The sequence below is a fragment of the Pocillopora damicornis genome, chromosome 4 (genome assembly GCF_964200805.1).
Source record: "Pocillopora damicornis chromosome 4, jaPocDami1.2, whole genome shotgun sequence".
Classification (NCBI taxonomy): Eukaryota; Metazoa; Cnidaria; class Anthozoa; order Scleractinia; family Pocilloporidae; genus Pocillopora; species Pocillopora damicornis.
The window spans coordinates 22922307-22941439 of NC_142673.1; the positions used below are offsets into that span (position 1 = coordinate 22922307).

Consider the following 19133-nt stretch of genomic DNA (forward strand, 5'->3'; position numbering starts at 1 on the left):
TCAAGCAGTTTTTCGACATATTCTTATGTGCAATGCAGTACCTTGACATTAATTTTTTCAATCTCTGACCACTTCTCCAAAATCTAATTGACGCGTATAAATAATACACTGAGCACTTCCTGCATAGTAAGAGGCTTTTGGGTAAATTTCAAGATAAATGACATCGACATAAACATTGGTTAAGGGTAGTACAACTTGTAGTGTCAATATAATAATTACTATATAGGCCGATTAAAGTTTTATCTATCACCCTTAAACTTTTTTATACATGAAACTTTCCGTTTCAAATTTTTACATTGTATTAGATTTTCTGTAGTTTTAGACTACACTTATAGGGTTCTGAAATAATGGTTAAAATGAAGTTTTGCAATGTTCACGAATCACTTGACTTTCACGACACACTATATCAAATTAATGATGCGGGAATAGCTTTCGTTTTGACGGGAAATATTGTGCCCTTAGCATGGGATTTCTGTGTAGCGTTTTTCTTTTCTTTTTTATCCGTAGTCCTTTCAAGCGACAAAACAAGTGCAAAACTGTCTTAACGTTTCCTTGACGGCTCTTTGAATTTCTTTGATCTTCCAACAGTAAAGAATGGGATTTAGCAAGGAATTAAGGTTGACTAAAACAACCGCGAAGACGTGTGCCACAAATAGTGTTAAGTTTAATCCACGAATAAGCGTTATGACTGTGACTAATGTAAAAGGAAGATAGCATGACATTAAAGTAAAGTGAACCCACAGCGAATTGATGACTGTCTTTTTGTACCGCGCCATCGTCAGCTTGGCACCTGCTCCTGGACACTCATGATCTTGCACGGCCATTCGCCGACATCGAAAATAGTGAAAGATTCTTGTGTAAGAGTAAGTCGAGATTGTTATCTTCAACATGATCGTTACACCGCTCGCAATTCCGTATGCCCCTATGCTCCAGAACGAAACGGCTCCCACCAAAGGACTTTGGACCCACAGTAAAAAGACGACAATACGAACTCGCTTTATGGTGACAACTTGTCTATATCGTATTCCTAAAAAGAGAGCCATGAGTCGATCCACAGAAATGGCAGTTATCGTCGACAAAGATACACCGGAGAAAATTGTACTTAACAGAAATGCTACGTATTCCAGCAGTCGACATTCTTCAAAGGTGCTTTGGCTTATTCCTGTCCGAGTGAGAGCAATTGCTAGTGGTTGTGAAATAAAGCCAGCGCAAAGGTCAGTGATTGTGAGATTAAAAAGCAACAGTTTGGATGGAGGATTAAGACTGTTTTCTCTGCGAAGTGCGACCAGGATCAAAATGTTTGCCAGAGTAGTCGCTACAGAAAGAAAACCATACATGACCGTAGAAAATATTGCCAAGGCAGGGAGATGATATTTGTTGCCGTAAGGCCCGTTGCAAAACATCGATCGGTTTGTCAATTCGAAGAAATTCATAATTTCTTCTCAACAACACGAGTCAAGGCAAAGGTCGGATGTTTTCAGAAAGTGATGTTTAAGCTCAACGAGAAAAGTGATGTCTTTGGTTCTTCAGTTCTCCAACATTACAATCACCCCAAGTATTGTCACTTTATAGAGAGTTCTTTGGTGAGGTTATTTTCATTTAAATGCGCTATCAAATGGAACAGTTTCAATTCATTTCAGTTTCTAACAAAAGTCCACGGAAGAGGTAAAGACAACTGAAAGGTGCTTAGCCTAAGGACCTGGTGATAGGACAAGTGTACTACGTGGCCATTCCTATTTACATTTACTCTAGCTTCTTGAGTGCTCTCCAAACTTTCCAAGTGCTTCATATTTCGATGAAAGCACAGCTGACGTATGAACCAATTGTTTCATAACATTTTCAACCCGATGGAAAATTTGTTTTTCTCGAGGGGTTTGTTTGCTGACATGAGCGTGCAAAATAGGAATATGAAGCACGGTGGTGGCCCCTTTTTTTTCACATATTGGACCCAGTTGATGGCAATTTTGTTGACAAACGCCTCATTCTAAAAGAAAAACCTACCGCATCTGCTTTTGAAGGAATATACTCTTCTGTCCGACATCATGTCTTCATCGCTGTGAAAAATTCATCTTTTTCCGGAATGGTACTTCGGAAAATAATTGTGTGCAAAATGGTACTTTAGGAAATGATGCTTTAAGAAATGGTACTTTGGGAAATGGTATTGAAGGAGATGGTACTTTAGGAAATGTTAGTTTGCGAAATAATTAGGTGCCGGAAAAGTTTCAATTGAGATCTTCCTAAAGCCCTCTTACAATAACAATAGAGGAAATCTTAACTTGATAATGATTAAGTCTCGGACACGAACATCTGAATGAAGTCATGAGAAAGAATCATTTATATTGCTGGTAATTTGTGATGCCTACGACGTAAAGCAAGATCACTTTGAGAAATCAGATAGACTTTCACTTACTTGCAGACCTTTCTCCTAACCATTTAAAGCGGCTTGATCACCCTCGCTGTGACGCGAATCTGAGCAGAAAATTACTGTAGTTTGGAAAGGAGACCGGCGTCATTGCGCACAGCGATGAAGAAAGGGGAAGACAAGGCTATGTTGAGGTTTTAAGCATCGTTTGATGTTAACTGTATGTACACGGATATGTTAACCGACGGGGTATCCATCGCAATAAGCTACTGTTAATCTTTGATCTCTCATACATTTTATTGAACTACTTGGTTCTTTGTGATTCTTATTTCATTAGATTTTAGAAAACAAAAATATTTCATTCGGTCACAGTGCGTCTTTAGTCTTGTACTATTTCCATGTTTGATCGAAACTGCAGCCAGATAAATAACCGATTAGTTTGTTTGCATTTATTCTCAGGGTAAAATTAAATGCATCATAGTGAAGACTAATGAGGTCACTATGTATGGTAGAAGTTCCTATTAATAATGTTGTATGGAACTTGGGATAGAGAAATAAATATCTAAATTCAGTGTATTAATAATACACCCCGAGCACATCTACAACATTAGATTACTTAATTTGCATACATTTCATTGATTTTCTCACAGTTCTATTCATTACAGTAATCATTAGCTAAGGAGTAACAGCACTTTCAGCCTTACTGTGTTCCTCGAAACACTTATCACAAAGAAATATTTCTGATATTTACATATATCCTTTTAACAGATTGAGAAACTTTCAAATGTTTACATCCTTTTTCAGGGATTATTTTAAGTAGTAACCGCGCTCTCGTTCTGCGATAGGTGTAGTTATATGAAATAATGCGCTACAGCTTTGCTTAACTCTCTCGGATCCTCCTAACAACCTTTGTGTTTAGGTGAGGCTATGTAAACAGGGGAAAAAGTCCTCTACTACTTAAGTATGTGCAATAGAATATAAACTGATTATATCAGGTTCTCTTGATATTTATCAATCTTAGACTACGCCCAAATTCTACACTTTGCAACAGTAGCACATATTTGTATCTAATAACAATAATTGTGAAAATTGAGTTATGCACCGTTTGCGAATCACTTTATTTTCAAGATAAGTAATGCCGGATGAGCTTTCCTTTCGACTTTGAATTCTTGCGCCGCTAATCAAGGGGTCACCGCAGTCCCTTTAAGCAAAAAAAAAAAAAAAAAAAGTGGAAAACTGTCCTATCATGCATTTTCGTTACCATACTTCGAACTTCTTTAATATTCCAGCGGTAAATAATTGGATTTAGCAGTGAATTTAGATTGACTGAAGCGCGGAGGCGAGTGCTACAAGAAGAAATAAATTTAACCCAAGAATAAGAATTAAAGCAGTTACTTCTGCAATAGGAACATAGCATGTTACTAACGTTCAGTGAACCCACAGTGAATTTATAATCGACTTTTTGTATCGCGCCATTGTTAGCGTATCTCCTGCTCCTTGCACGACCTTTCGTCGATGCCATATAAAGTGAAAGATTATTGGCTAGGAATTAGTAGAGATAGGCTTCTTTAAAACAATTGATACATAAGATATAATAATGAATGCCTTCTTGTTCCACAACGAAACGGCACCCATTAAAATATTTTGGACCCAGATTAGAGAGACGGCAATACGAGCTCGCTTTACAGTTACAACATGTCGATATCGTGTTCCTAACAACAGAGCCAAAAGTCGATCCTGAAATGGCCGTTAGCGTAGATAAAGATACCGGAGAAGATAGTAGCTAGAAGTAAGGCTGAGTATTATCACATTTCAAAGTATTCCGAGCTGCTTTGGCTTGTTGCTGTGTGATAAAAAGCAGTTGATAGTGGATGTGAAATAAAACCAGTTCCATGGTCAATGACCGAAAGATTACAAAGAAGTAGGTTTGATGCAGGATAAAGACTCTTATCTCTGCGAGGCGCGATAAGGGTCAAAATGCTTTTAAAAGTGGTACTTATAAAACAAGAGAATATTAATTCTCTTGCCCTAAAATTTACACAGTTTTCTTACATGCATATTAGATTTCAAGAGATAAAACTTTACATAACACAGAGACCTACTAGATGTGCACACTTAAAAAGTAACAATTAAAGTCCAGAGGCTTTTGTCGCAATGTATGCACCTTAGCCATTAAAAACTAAGTCCAGGATGACATGCAACATGTACCAAATACCATGTAGTCTCCATGCATCCCGGTACATGCGTTTTTCGTTTTTACGAAAGAAGGGAGAAAGACAGTGTGTGTTGGATCAGCTGGTACACCCAGATGATGAACTGAAACCCTTTAAGAACGAGTCTCTGTAAGAATCAAACATCTTGGGAAATGAAAATTTTCAGCCCCCCTTCAAATTTTGCATGCAGTTAGGCACTCAGGTGGGACGCACAAAAATACCCTTTTTAAAGGTCGCAGCACTCTTGTTGCCATGATGGTAACAACGGCTGCTTGTTCGAGGCCTGGGGCCTCATTTTCATACAAAAACGTCGCAAAAAAAGAGTGAAATGTTTATTTCTCTATCTCGAGCTAAATACAACATTACAAATTGGCACTTGTACCATACATAGTGACATCATTCATCTTCACTTTGATTTATTCAATTTTCTCTGAGAATGAATGTGAACACACCAGTGGACTATTCATCTCGGTACAGTTTCGGTCATTTTTGTTGTCGGGTAAAACAGGGAAAATCTTTATCTGAATTTCTCCAAAAGTACACCGATTTTGGAACTGAAACTACCCACCTAGCTGGTTATAATATTCTAGTTTTAAATATGTAAAAATCTCTGCAGGCCTGCCTCTACTTTTTATAGGGGCGAAAAAAGCTCAAAATCAGATATTGCATAATTTGGCGATGTTTACATCTAATGTTCTCAACAACAAATGTTTCAGACAAATGAAATGTGCGAGGCTTTGGAAGAATGTTATCTTATGAGTAATATCCCGAAGAGAAATCTCGCCTCTGGTTGTCATCTTTTAAAAAAAATTGTTCAACTTTCATGAGGGACTACTAGACGTAACTACAAACATATACCTCAAATCGTGTGCATATCATCCAGATTCCGAGTGCTGCACCTTCTTTCATGGGAATTTGAGCAACCCGAAGTCCTCTGAAGATACACTGATATACTTGTATGTCATTTGAAACATGTTGGAGTCGGCTGATCTACACGAAAGTATCCTCACACCGGTCATTTGTCATAAACATGTACGTTATCACGATTGCGTGACGCTGTATTTCTCCATGAAGTTTCCATCGGTCGCTCCAAAGAAGACAGGAAATCGATATTTTTCATATACGTCAGAAGATTTCCGCTTTCTGAAGTAAAAACAACCGAAAAAAAAAAAAGAGGAAAACCTTGATTAAACGCTCGTAAACACTGAGAATCTAAGAGTATAAATCGTAACTTGTCAGCGGCAGTACTACATGTAAAACCCAGTTGCAATAATAGCAATTTGAACGACATAGGCATCTCCTGACAAACAGCAGATTCGGGCAGTTATCATTTCCTTGTGACAGGAACTAAGATATTTGAAATCATCTGAAAACTGTCAGAAAACTGTTAGAAAATTTGCATAAGATATGACGAGGATAGACTTATCACCGCCGCAGTGCTATCGAGTCAATCAATGTTTCCTTCCATGTCTTGATAAAGAAAAAATCATAAGAAAGCTCGAAATAAAAGATTTAATGAAATCATAATGTCATAATTCCACCTTTCAAACAACTTTTTATCCGTAGAAAAGGTTTTGATTATTCATCGTGGTGAATAACAATAAAAGCTAACGATCGAGACATTCGACTCGCCCGTACGGAGACCTCCGCCGTTTCAGAGCATGCCCACAACATGATTAAAAATATTCAACCTCGTTTATCTGTGCTTGTTCAACTAGTAGAAAAGGCAGAAAGTTTTTGAAACGTTTTTTTTTACCGCATATCGAATTTCTTTGATTTTCCAGCAGTAAAGAACTGGATTCAAAAGGAATTTGGGTTGATTAGATTAGCAGTCAATCTTTGGGCGATTAAAATTGAAAGGCTGGGTTGTACTTGAGCATTACAGCAGATACGACAAGGTGGGGTAAATAACATGTCACTAATGTAGAGTAAATCCACAGTGTATTCCTAACCGATTTTTTATACACAACCATATTGGGTGGAGCGCTCTCTGTTGTTTGATCTCCCAAACTATCCTTTACCTCTCTTTGGTAACGTCGAATGGTGTAGCAGTAACTTTAGACGATCAAATTCAATGTTCCAAACACACCTCTTACGATGAAGTAAACTCTTGGATTCAAAACGTAGAGGAATCCAACAAAACTGGCCTTTAACCATGATGAAAAGAGACGACCGCACGAACTCGCCTGAAAGTTACCACATGTCTGTACCTTATCCCCAACAAAAGAGCCAGGAGTCTGTCCAAACTAATGGTGGTCAATTTCGACAAAGATACACCGGAGAAAATTGTAGATGCAATAAAGGCTGAGAATTGTAACATCACAGAGATTCCAGTTCCTTTTAAGGAAGACAAGATCATAGTTATTGCTAATGGCTGTGCGATAAGGCTAGACCCAAGAGGTTTCGATGGCGGGTGAACAGATGCTACCTCAGGAAGAGCGAACAGAATCGAAATATTCGCTAAGGCTGTTGTAAAAGATAGAAGGCTGGAGATAATCACCAAAAATTTAAGAAGGCCGGGGAAATATTGGTTATTATGCCAGAATCTTGGACAGCCGTACATTATTTGGTTTGTCCGTTCACTCAAATTCATCATCAATTCTACTCACTCGAAAAAGATTTCTGTTCTCTTTCACCCAGTAAGAAACGTTCGCTGTTTCAGTTATTGTAAAATGAACTCAGCAGAGGAGTTGAATTTTTTTTGTATAATAAAGCATTGTTTGATGGCGGCTAAATTAAATTCAAGATTTCTCCGGATCAAAAAAAAAAGATTGTTTCAAAACACATCAAAATTATGTTTTAAAACTAAGAATTTTCAATCAAGAGCAAAAATTGGTTTTAACACGCCTCTGATTACCTTAAGTGCTTCGCTGGCGATCAGAGTTCAAACTCAATTGTTCAACTTTATACAAGAGGAAATTAACAAGGTAAGAAAATAAAGTATACCAATCTCCAAATGCTATTAACTTGAGTGGCGATTAAGTTTTTCAATCTTTGACATCTAAAAACCTTTCAATTTAAAAAGTGGTCATCCAATCCTTGAAAGCTTTGTAATCTCAAGAGCGATATATCGCGTCGCATCCATCATTCAACATAAGAAAGCTCCGATATCTGGTCGATAAATTGTTCTAATGTTTGCATAAAATGCGCGATTCATCGTCGATACATCGGAAAAATAAGGCGCGTTATTGGCCAATGACAGTTTACATTACTTTTGAACAACACTGTATAACCTCAACATGTTAAAAACTACGTCTAACTGATCTATTCGAAGATGACTCAAATCATAGAGATGTCAGCTTTTTCCAATATAATTGATCACTACTATTTCATAGAAAAATCTTCGCTGTTTCCAAGCATAACTTGTCTTTGCTACTCGCCAAAGACACTCATACAGCAACTAATGTGCCTCACATATATTCGATGTCATTGAAACCTATTTCCAATTCCTCATAGAACACTTATTTGCGTATGAATTAAGTAAATTTGAAATACAGCCGGCTCTGATGAATCACTCGAATTTATGTTTGCCAATTGTTTTAAGATTCATTAGTAGCTAACACTCCCCTTTTAAAATTTATCAGTGCACATTAGTCAGTCACATTAAAGTCCTCTAAATTTGAAATTTTCTCGATATCAAAGAAGCCCACCATATACTGTAGTAAATATTTTAAAGGTAAATTCAATGATATATTTACATTTATAACGTATATATTGTCTATAACATTCTTTACAAAGATCTAAATTTGCATTATCTGGTTCTATTCACAATTTGAATCGGCTTTATTCACGTTTTAATCCATGAGTTTCTGGTCTGAAAATCCTTACTGTTCGTCGTTTAGGGAAAATAAAAGTGGTCTGCCCGTCATAAAATTTGATATCCCTTCAACTTTTCTTTACTAACAAATGTTAAGCTAGTGGTTATTCGTTTCTACGAGCGCTTTTCTGTCAGTTGAACGACCAAAGTAAGTTTACACCATAATTTATCTTCTGCGAACTTGAAAAGTGCGATTAAATGCTTCATAGAATCTGCTGTTTCGCAAACAATAAACCCACGGGTCGATTGCCGCGGAAGTAAAGGCTACTGCCTCAACAGTCGTCCAAACCTTATGATACATGGTGGAGTAAACCACATTTTTGCTCAGATATTGAGTGAAAGAAGTAACTAGACTCGGCAGCCAGCAAACAACGAATAGCCCCACCACAATACTAACTGTTTTAGCAGCTTTTAAGTTCTGTTTTCGTCTGTTCACGGATTCTTGATTCTGTAAAGTAACAACGTTCATTCTCCTGGACTGCTTCGCAGAGGCTTTCAATATTCGCGTGGAGCAGAACACAATGACGATCATAGGAATTAACACTGTTATGATTGTAAAAGACAACCACAACTCAATGGAATCATCTCTCACAAAAAACCTTGAACAGGGGAGAAGAAACGACAAGACCCATACAGAAGCTATGATGAGATAACTTCTCGTGTTAGTAAGAAACTCTTGGTAGCGGAGCGGATGAATGATGGCAATATACCTGTCCAGACTAATGCAGCATAGGTTGAACGTTGTAGCTACAGTGGTGTGTATCCACAGATAATCAATAGCTTTACCGTAAGTTTTCAGATAACTGTCTTCGTCATAATTGATGCACCTGGCCGTTGCCCATACAGGGTTTATAACAAGTCCTACCGACAAGTCCGCCACAGCCAATGAAGCAATGAAAAAATTCGAAATTATTCTGAGGGAATGATTTCTGGCGATCAACCATAAGACAACAGTGTTGCCAATTACGGCCACCAGACCTGTGACACTGAACCAGGTTGCTAAAATGATCCTTTCTTCTTGGTTAAACTCTTCACTGGTGCTGTTCATATTACAGAGGCGTCTTTTCAATTCCGCTGACTTGGCGTGAGTTCTTCTCTGATATTAGATGACGAACAATTTATGGATTTAAAACACTTTTAATATATTTCGCATATTGTTTGGCCCAATAGGTAAAGATCAACACCGAAGAACTTAATAAATTATTAAAGAAACACTGGTGGCCGGTTTTCAAGCCAATGTCTGGGTGGTGAATCACCTTCAACCTCTAGTTGCTATGCTTTCGTCCATGTAAACTGTCAACGCGTCGATTTTCTTATTAACTAACTCAGTGAGTCGAATGCTTTTGTTTTCGCCCGTCAAAACGTCGAGCATTAAATAATAGTCAATTGTAGCACAAAAGAAGTACAGTCATGCCAAGTGAAAAATCCATCCCCTCTCGAGTGAAAAGGTGAATTCCCAGTCAAGTAGAAATATTTCATTTTGAAGTTTTTGCTACAGTTCGTACAAGTGATGAAAAATTATGTAATAGTCTAAAGACTACATGAGTGAATTATCATGAGACACCAATCGTAAAAGTGCCAAGATCGCTACGACAATTAAAATATATTGGAACGCCGTTTTATTTACTTTGAGCTCTTTATTTCTTCCGAAGTTAGAAGTGTACTGTTAGACATCTGAGGTTTTCAAGGTTTTTCCATATCTTCCCTTCCTTTCTTGCAATTTCTTTGGTAATGCTGGTGCCATAAGAATGGCGTTTTTTAGATCAACATGATATCTGATGATCAATTTATAAAAGCACATATCATTAGTGGGAATCTAAAATTCACCTGCTATAAGTCATGTTTTAATAAAGATCCTTTTATCTTTCTCATTTATTTAAATCATTCTCACTGATCATGTACGAGCGCAGATATACACCTCCGTTCACAAAACAGATATTTGCTCACTTCATTAACTACCCCTTTTGTGAATTTAGTTGAGTTAGGTATCGCCGGAAGTGTAGATCCCAAAAAACGCTTTAAATTCTGGCTAAAACTCTGACGAATCCTACAAACTATCGAAAGGAAAGTGGAGCGACCGCCCACGGCTTGTGCTTGTCAATATCACTCTGAGGTAAATTTGAATGATTAAAACTCAGCAAACGTTCTTCGCATCATTTTGACTTGTTGTTTACTCAGCTCCCCTTTATTTATTTTATACCTGAATAATTATCTGTTTGTGACGAAAGCGTCTTTTTGTCGAGCAAATTAAAAGGTAATAAATGCTTCCCGTATATTTCTTGCACATGGTATTTCACAAGTAGCAGTTTTTCTAGATAACTGATTGAAATAACAAAGATAGGTTTCGTAGTGATACATCTAATGCTTCAGCACCCAGACGAATTATAGACATTATCGTAAGTCCCCAAAAACTACCCTATACAAGATAAAATCGCCGGAAACTTTTCTGAAAAGCGCAAGTTAATTCCACCCAAATATAAAGTTAGCTGTTAGAATTAAGACTTTACTTAGAATAATTGACTAGGAAATTATTATTTGTAGGCTTAATGGTTTACGGAAATTTCTTCAATTGACAAGTGACAAGCAATTCGAGTTTTGACAACAAACTTAATTTAGAGCCACCAGCTGTTCTGCCAACCATGAAAACAACCAATATTCATGGTTGGCAAAACAGCTTACCACTTTACCAAGCTACTTTTACTTTTTTGAACAAAAAAGTTATTGCATTGTGCGATATGACTTCATAGGGTCAGTCTACCGTCTTTTAAGAAATCGAATTGTGCGTGATAATGCTTCATAGAACTCGTCGTTATGCAAACAATAAAGCCATGAGTTGGTTACAGATCAATTAAACGCCATTATTTCAAGAAATTTCCACACGTTTATGCAGTCTCTGAGTTGTACATGAAACATTTTTCCAAATTATCGTCTTTTAAGAAATCGAAATGTGCGTGATAATGCTTCATAGTACTCGTCGTTTCGCAAACAATACACCCATGGGTTGATTGCAGATGAGGTAAACGCTGTTGTGTCAACAAATGTCCACACGGTGTAATAGTTTGCGTTATGAGACCCTTTGTTATTGAAGAAATGTACAAAACCGGTAATGAGACTTGGCAACCAGGAAACCACAAATAGCCCCACTATGATACTAACTGTTTTAGCAGCCTTGTAGTTCTTTTTAGTTCTTCTAATAACGTCTTGATTCTGCTCACAGCTGCTCGTCGGGTTTATGCTATTGTAATGCGCTAAGGCGGCTTTTAAAATTCGAAGAGAACAGAACACGATAATAGACATAGGAAATAATATTGTCATAACTGTAAATGATATGTACAATGTTGATAAAGCTGTTATATCCTGAACCATGAACCTTGAGCAGGGTAAGACAAGGGATATAAACCATGCATTAGCTATCAGTAAATAACATCTTCTGCTGGTGAGAAAATCGTGGTAGCGCAGAGGATGAATGATGGCTACGTACCTGTCCAGGCTAACACAGCATAAGTTAAATGTTGTTGCTACAATAGTGTGGATCGGCTTATACTATTTTGCGAAACGAAACGAAACGAAACGAAACGAAACGAAACGAAACGAAACGAAACGAAATCAGGTGAGATAGAACAAAACTAAAGGAATAATGCAGATATATTTTCTAACAAGGTAAAGAAAACTTTCACAAGGAATTTGGAGTAATCGTTCATTAACAAGAAGGATTTTTATTCATTTCGCAAAATAGTAATTTTAGGAGCGTTACTATTTTGCGAAATGGAATTTTTCACCCTGCGGTGACAACGTGACCTTTTCCATGTCACAAAAATACATTTAAACATTACAAATTAGTATATCACCGAACATTTTGGCCTCCTCTTATTTCTTAAACCGTATTAAAATGTATTTCGCAAAATAGTAATTTTAGGAGAGTTACTATTTTGCGAAATGGACAATTTTTACTCAGCGGTGACTAACGTAACCTCTTTTATGTCATAAAAATACATTTAAACATTAAAAATTAGTATATCAACGAAGATTTTGGCCTCTTCTTATTTCTTAAACCGTATTAAAATGTATTTCGCAAAATAGTAATTTTAGGAGAGTTACTATTTTGCGAAATGGACTATTTTCACCCTGCGGTGACAACGTGACCTCTTTCACGTCACTAAAATACATTTAAACATTACAAATTAGTATATCACCGAACATTTTGGCCTCCTCTCATTTCTTAAACCGTATTAAAATATATTTCGCAAAATAGTAATTTTAGGAGAGTTGCTATTTTGCTTGACCTCTTTCATGTCACGAAAATACATTTAAACATTACATTATAGTATATTCTCAAAGATCTTGGTCACCTCCTCTTTAATGTAGTAATTTCTAAACTAATTGAATGTAGTAATTCCGAAAAATGTTTATTTTGCGAAATGGATTATTTACACTCGGCGGACGGGAACTCGAGAATAAGGGCGAAGGGATTGTTGCAGATTCCCTTGAACTTCACAGTGTTTGGATGTTTCAACTCTTGAATGATTCTTGCTTCCTTTACAAACGTTTTCTTATCCAATATGTCCTCGCCGAGCAATTTCTTAACGACGACTTTCTCCGCAGCGGCCGATTTCCCACCCGCATCAGGAACAGTCTGCCAGTTAGCAGTGAACACAGCACCATAAGCGCCCTTGCCAATGATTTCCTTGTTTGTCAAACACTTGAAATCATGAACTGGAAGACCTGAACAGTCGATGGTCTTGGGCTCAAGAACAGGAAATTTAAAAGCCATAATCTTGCCTGATTTAGCAGCACACAAAGCGAGCACAAAGCGAACTTCTTGCAGCACGTGGAACTTGCGCAAATGCGAAACACGATCTCTTGCTCGTAAGGAAGAGGTGTGCGACGGGGGTGTAATCAGAAGCGCGTAACTTTTCCATGTATATTATTTTTATTAAAAATTTTGAAGCAAAGTGACTGTATTACTTGCGATTATAAAACTGCTGGACGACTATTTAGGCATGGGTATGCTTCTGTTCTCTATACGAGACGGAGAGTCTAAACATGTTTAGCCGCCACTGGAAAACTGTCATGTTGGTTTTGCACCGAAACAGTGCACACCCTTCAAAACGCACGAAACGAGTCTTTCAAATCTCTCAGGAGAACATGCCAACTTCCCCCTAGAATAGCTCCGTCGCTAGTAAAAACAGCTTTTACCTCTTACTTTCCGCTCCCTCCCATGTCATTAATTGGACACAACCTCGGTTTGGGCCTTCAGCAGGGTTCTCTTGACTTGGTTTCGGCGTCACGCAATACGGTACTACACAGTTGTCGATTTTGATTAAATGAACCAGGCGGCATTTAAATCATTGATGGTCCATTTTGCAAAACAGTAATTCTTCCAAAATTACTGCCTCGCGAAATAAACTTAGAAGAAGTTTATATAGGTGAAGATAGCTTAGACCTTTTGAGATTTGATAGTGCTTTAAATTGAAACTTACCGAAAACCTATTGTATGACACGAGAATAACGACATCGTTACCACTGAGTGAAAATAGCCTAGCTATTACGCAAAACAGTAATTTTTCTGACATTACTACTTGAGAAATTAATTATATCTGGATAGAGAAAGAGGAGGTGACCGAACCCTTCGAGAATATACTATAATGAAATGTTTAAGCGTATTTTTGTGACCCGAAAAGAAAGTTATTGAGGGGTAAAAATAGTCCATTTCGCAAAATAGTAACTCTCCTAAAATTACTATTTTGCGAAATAAATTTTGAAACGGTTTAAGAAATAAGAGGAGGCCAAGATGTTCGGTGATATACTAATTTGTAATGTTTAAATGTATTTTTGTGACATGAAAGAGGTCACGTTGTCACCGCAGGGGTGAAAATAGTCCATTTCGCAAAATAGTAACTCTCCTAAAATTACTATTTTGCGAAATATATTTTAATACGGTTTAAGAAATAAAAGGAGGCCAAAATGTTCGGTGATATACTAATTTGTTATGTTTAAATGTATTTTCGTGACGTGAAAGAGGTCACGTTGTCACCGCAGGGGTGAAAATAGTCCATTTCGCAAAATAGTAACTCTCCTAAAATTACTATTTTGCGAAATACATTTTAATACGGTTTAAGAAATAACAGGAGGCCAAAATGTTCGGTGATATACTAATTTGTAATGTTTAAATGTATTTTTGTGACATGAAAAAGGTCACGTTGTCACCTCAGGGTGAAAATAGTCCATTTCGCAAAATAGTAACTCTCCTAAAATTACTATTTTGCGAAATATATTTCAATACGGTTTAAGAAATAAGAGGAGGCCAAAATGTTCGTTGATATACTAATTTGTAATGTCTAGATGTATTCTCGTGACATGAAAGAGGTCACGTTGTCACCGCAGGGGTGGAAATGGTCCATTTCGCAAAATAGTAACTCTCCTAAAATTACTATTTTGCGAAATGAATAAAAATCCTTCTTGTTAATGAACGATTACTCGAAAATCCTTGTGAAAGTTATCTTTACCTTATTAGAAAATATATCTGCATTATTTCTTTTGTTTTATTTCATCTGACCCGATTTTGTTTCGTTTCGTTTCGTTTCGTTTCGCAAAATAGTATAAGCCGTGTGGATCCATAGATAATCTATACTCCTACCGAAGGTTTCAATGTAGGTTTTATTAGAGTGATAACCCAAAATTCGTATGACTATCCAGACTGGGTCTGTAAAAAGTCCCACGAAAAAGTCTGCACCGACACTAGGATGGATGATATACAACGTTCAAGGTCACCTAAATCCAAGATGGCGTTTAGTTATCGATCGAGATGCATGTGTTGCGTTTTGGAAACAAACTCAAAGAGGAAGTTTGCTGTGGATTTATCTTTGCAAACCTTTTTAATTCACTATATCTCTCGGTGAGGTTATGTTGAAGCATTATAGTCGCCAATTTGGCGACAATTTTCAGGATTTGGTCACCAAAATGAATTTAGTCGCATTGGCGCCTGTATTAGGCGCAATTTCACACCCTGTTAATTAATTAATAATTAACCATTGTTGCACTTGTCAGGTGGCTTTCGTTACTGCTTATTGCGATTGATATGTCGTTGATACCTCGAAAGAGAAAAAAGATTAAATGGCTTTATATTTTATGGCAACGCTTTAGAGTGACTTGAGCATCGATATCGCGCGTGTCAGATCTAGAGACTGTGTGCAGTCCTTATTGTTGTTAGCAGCGGCGAAGAACCTCTGAGACACCTTTACTGTAGGGAAGAACCACTGTAAACTTGAAATCTTGCACGAGCTCTTCATTTGTTTTTTACCTTTTAGTCGTTGGGATCTTTCGTACAAATGTGGGCGGATATCCGTTAGAAACAAGAAGTTATGGACCGCACGGTGCACTGAGACGAGAAAGATGACACCATTCTTTTTTACTTGATACCGACTCACACTGATCAATATTTAGCCAATGATTCACATCACCAGCAGTCAATAAACCGGGGTATCGCTTAATGTTTGTAAGACTGGGCCTAACAGCTCATTACAAAACCATCAGCTATCTCTTAAGGAGGCTCCATAGAGTTTTTGTTCAATGTTGGCGCGCGCGCCAGCGTAATTTTTTTCCAGAAAATGTTTATGTTTTCGTCTTTCATGGTCAGTAAAAGCCATCAAAAGGCAATGAGTAAGGTTCGGACTATCGTTTGCTTTAGTAAATATTATCAAAATGACTTTAGTTATAAAGCGAAGGCTCCACGAAGGAAGGCGCTCGCCAGCGATAATTTGGCTTTACCTATGATTTTCTTCAATTTGCCTCTGTGAAATCTCTAAAAATTTTCTCAGTTTTTGAAAATTGTCCTGCCCATCACTTAAAAGCCGAAAAAAATAGGGGTTACAAAGACAGTTTCTTCGCTATTTGCAATTTGTGTTTTCTTCCTCTATCTCAAATTTGAGCTCATGGATTTTTTCAATCAACATGTACAGGCACCAGGAAGGACACAAATATGTTTAACCGTCCAGCAAATCTTAGGAAATTCCACTGAAGGAAACGCGATAAATCTTACTCAAAAGATCCCTAATTTCTTTGTCGCAAAACATTACGTTATGGAATAGACCTTCGCCGATATTTATATCTGAGCATGTGTTGACTTTCGAATCTGTCGCCTTTTGGCAATCTTTCCCGCAGTGTTTCTTTTCGGTTGACCTCTTTTTCAGGCATAGAAGGCCTATGAATATTACGGGTGCAGTTGCTGGAAACGCTACATTCCATCACATAAAAACTGTATTGTGTTAAACTGTTTTTAACACACCTTTTCGGGTAACAATCGTGCGATCGTATCGAGCCGCCATGTTTGTTTAGCATGTTGACACTTTTAAAGCTCGTGCTATGTACGTTCGTCTAGTTATTTATCATCATCGTCGTCGTTTATGAGACAGTTAAAATCTTGTATTGTAATGTTGGGTAGTTACCAGAGCGACAAAAATCATGATATTGTCACTATCAGCGAATCTGTTATTTGGCTATGATGCGTAATCGCAAAAACTTTATACATGAGCGTTTTCTTTTCTTTTTTATCCGTAGTCCTTTCAAGCGACAAAACAAGTGCAAAACAGTCTTAACGTTTCCTTAACGGCTCTTTGAATTTCTTTGATCTTCCAACAGTAAAGAATGGGATTTAGCAAGGAATTAAGGTTGACTAAAATAATCGCGAAGACTTGTGCCACAAATAGTGTTAAGTTTAATCCACGAATAAGCGTTATGACCGTGACTAATGTAAAAGGAAGATAGCATGACATTAAAGTTAAGTAAACCCACAGCGAATTGATGACTGTCTTTCTGTATCGCGCCATCATCAGCTTGGCACCTGCTCCTGGGCACTCATGATCTTGCACGGCCTTTCGCCGACATCGAAAATAGTGAAAGGTTCTTGTGTAAGAGTAGGTCGAGATTGTTATCATTAACATGGTCGTTACACCGCTCGCAATTGCGAATGCCCTGATGCTCCAGAACGAAACGGCTCCCATCAAAGCGCTTTGGACCCACAGTAAAAAGACGACAATACGAACTCGCTTTATGGTGACAACTTGTCTATATCGTATTCCTAACAAGAGAGCCATGAGTCGATCCACAGAAATGATGGTTATCGTCGACAAAGATACACCGAAGAAAATTGTACTTAACAGAAATGCTACGTATTCCAGCAGTCGACATTCTTCAAAGGTGCTTTGGCTTATTCCTGTCCGAGTGAGAGCAATTGATACCGATTGTGAGATAAAGCCAGCGCAAAGGTCAGTGATTGTGAGATTAAGAAGCAGCAGTTTGGATGGAGGATTAAGACTGTTTTCTCTGCGAAGGGCGACCAGGATCAAAATGTTTGCCAGAGTAGTCGCTACAGAAAGAAAGCCATACATGACCGTACAAAATATTGCCAAGGTAGGGAGATGATGTTTATTGCCATAATGCCCGTAGCAAAACACCGATCGGTTTGTCAATCCGAGGAAATTCATAATTTCTTCTCAACAACACGAGTCAACGCAAAGGTCGGATGTTTCAGAAAGTGATGTTTAAGCTCAACGAGAAAAGTGATGTCTTTGGTTCTTCAGTTCTCCAACATTACAATCACTCCAAGTATTGTCACTTTATAGAGAGTTGATTGGTGAGGTTATTTTCATTTAAATGCGCTATCAAATGGAACAGTTTCAATTCATTTCAGTTTCTAACAAAAGTCCACGGAAGAGATAAAGACAACTGAAAGGTGCTTAGCTTAAGGACCTGGCGAGAGGACAAGCCTTGTCCCACCACGTGGTACCAAGTGGCCATTTTAATTTACATTTTAAATTCTGTAATATTCTTCCTTCGATTCCACGCTCGTGTGTTTTGTGGCACGTTGCAATGTGTTATGTCCAACCAAAAAAAGGCCATGTATGGCACTTATTGAGAGAAACGAAATGATACTTAACGAAATATTACTTTGAGAAATGGTACTCTGCCAAATGGTATTTCGCGAAGTAACACTTTCCTAAATTAAAATGGTACTTTGTGAAATGACACTTTACGAAATGGCACATTGCGAGATTGCAATTTGCGATTTGGTACTTTGGGAAATGGTATTTTGTGAATTGTTTATTACGAAATCGTACTTTGCGCCGTTGTACTTTTACGAAATCTTAATTTGCTAAACGGTCATAATGTGATCAAAACATGATACGTGTATTTTCAACTAGTGTTTTTTCATAAGAGTGAATGTTACCAATGGTCAAACAATTGGTGGCAACAGCTGAAAAAATCAATTTTGCTCATATTTCAAAGTTAGGTAGGCCTTAGAGAGAAACAAACCATTGCATGCTTCGTTTGGCTGAATATCGATTTATTTTCGAGAAAATCGATAATATCTGAATTCCGCCAAATGCCGCCTTTGAAGCTTTACATTTTAGGCGAATCTCGGAAGGTCGCGTCACAAAATGGAGACCTTAAGCAAATTACGACGGCGACGGCAACGAGGACATTGACCTACTAAGCATGTGGAATTAGGTTTCTCATTTTCTACTCATTTTTTCCGCAGTCCTATTAAGCGTACAAAAGAGCACAAAACTGTGTTATAGTTTCCTTTACTACGTTTGAATGTCTTTGATCCTCCAACAGTAAAGAATTGGATTTAGAAAGGAATTAAAGTTGATGAAGGCAACTGTCAAGACTTGTACCTTGTAAAGTGATAAGGTTAATCCACTAATAAGCATTAAAGTTGTTATTGGTGTAAAAGGAAAAT

At 37.5% G+C, this 19133-nt stretch overlaps 4 protein-coding genes across 4 annotated transcripts; all 4 read right to left on the reverse strand.

The window, feature by feature from the left end:
• Positions 1–375: 375 nt before the first annotated feature.
• Positions 376–3584, reverse strand: LOC113684385 (melanocortin receptor 4-like). Its single transcript, XM_089204554.1, has one exon. It carries the CDS (start codon positions 1431–1433, stop codon positions 513–515), a length of 921 nt encoding a protein of 306 aa, XP_089060680.1. The 5' UTR covers positions 1434–3584; the 3' UTR covers positions 376–512.
• A 4660-nt stretch (positions 3585–8244) lies between these two features.
• Positions 8245–9598, reverse strand: LOC149047286 (beta-2 adrenergic receptor-like). The gene has a single exon (XM_089204555.1). It carries the CDS (start codon positions 9438–9440, stop codon positions 8559–8561), a length of 882 nt encoding a protein of 293 aa, XP_089060681.1. The 5' UTR covers positions 9441–9598; the 3' UTR covers positions 8245–8558.
• Positions 9599–10063: 465 nt separating this feature from the next.
• LOC149047287 (beta-1 adrenergic receptor-like) lies at positions 10064–13163 on the reverse strand. Its single transcript, XM_089204241.1, has 2 exons — positions 12888–13163; positions 10064–11935 (listed from the first exon to the last, which is right to left on the reverse strand). Exons 1-2 carry the CDS (start codon positions 13161–13163, stop codon positions 11315–11317), a joined length of 897 nt encoding a protein of 298 aa, XP_089060367.1. The 3' UTR covers positions 10064–11314.
• Positions 13164–16953: 3790 nt separating this feature from the next.
• LOC149047288 (melanocortin receptor 4-like) lies at positions 16954–17778 on the reverse strand. The gene has a single exon (XM_089204242.1). It carries the CDS (start codon positions 17776–17778, stop codon positions 16954–16956), a length of 825 nt encoding a protein of 274 aa, XP_089060368.1.
• Between the last annotated feature and the right edge of the window lie 1355 nt (positions 17779–19133).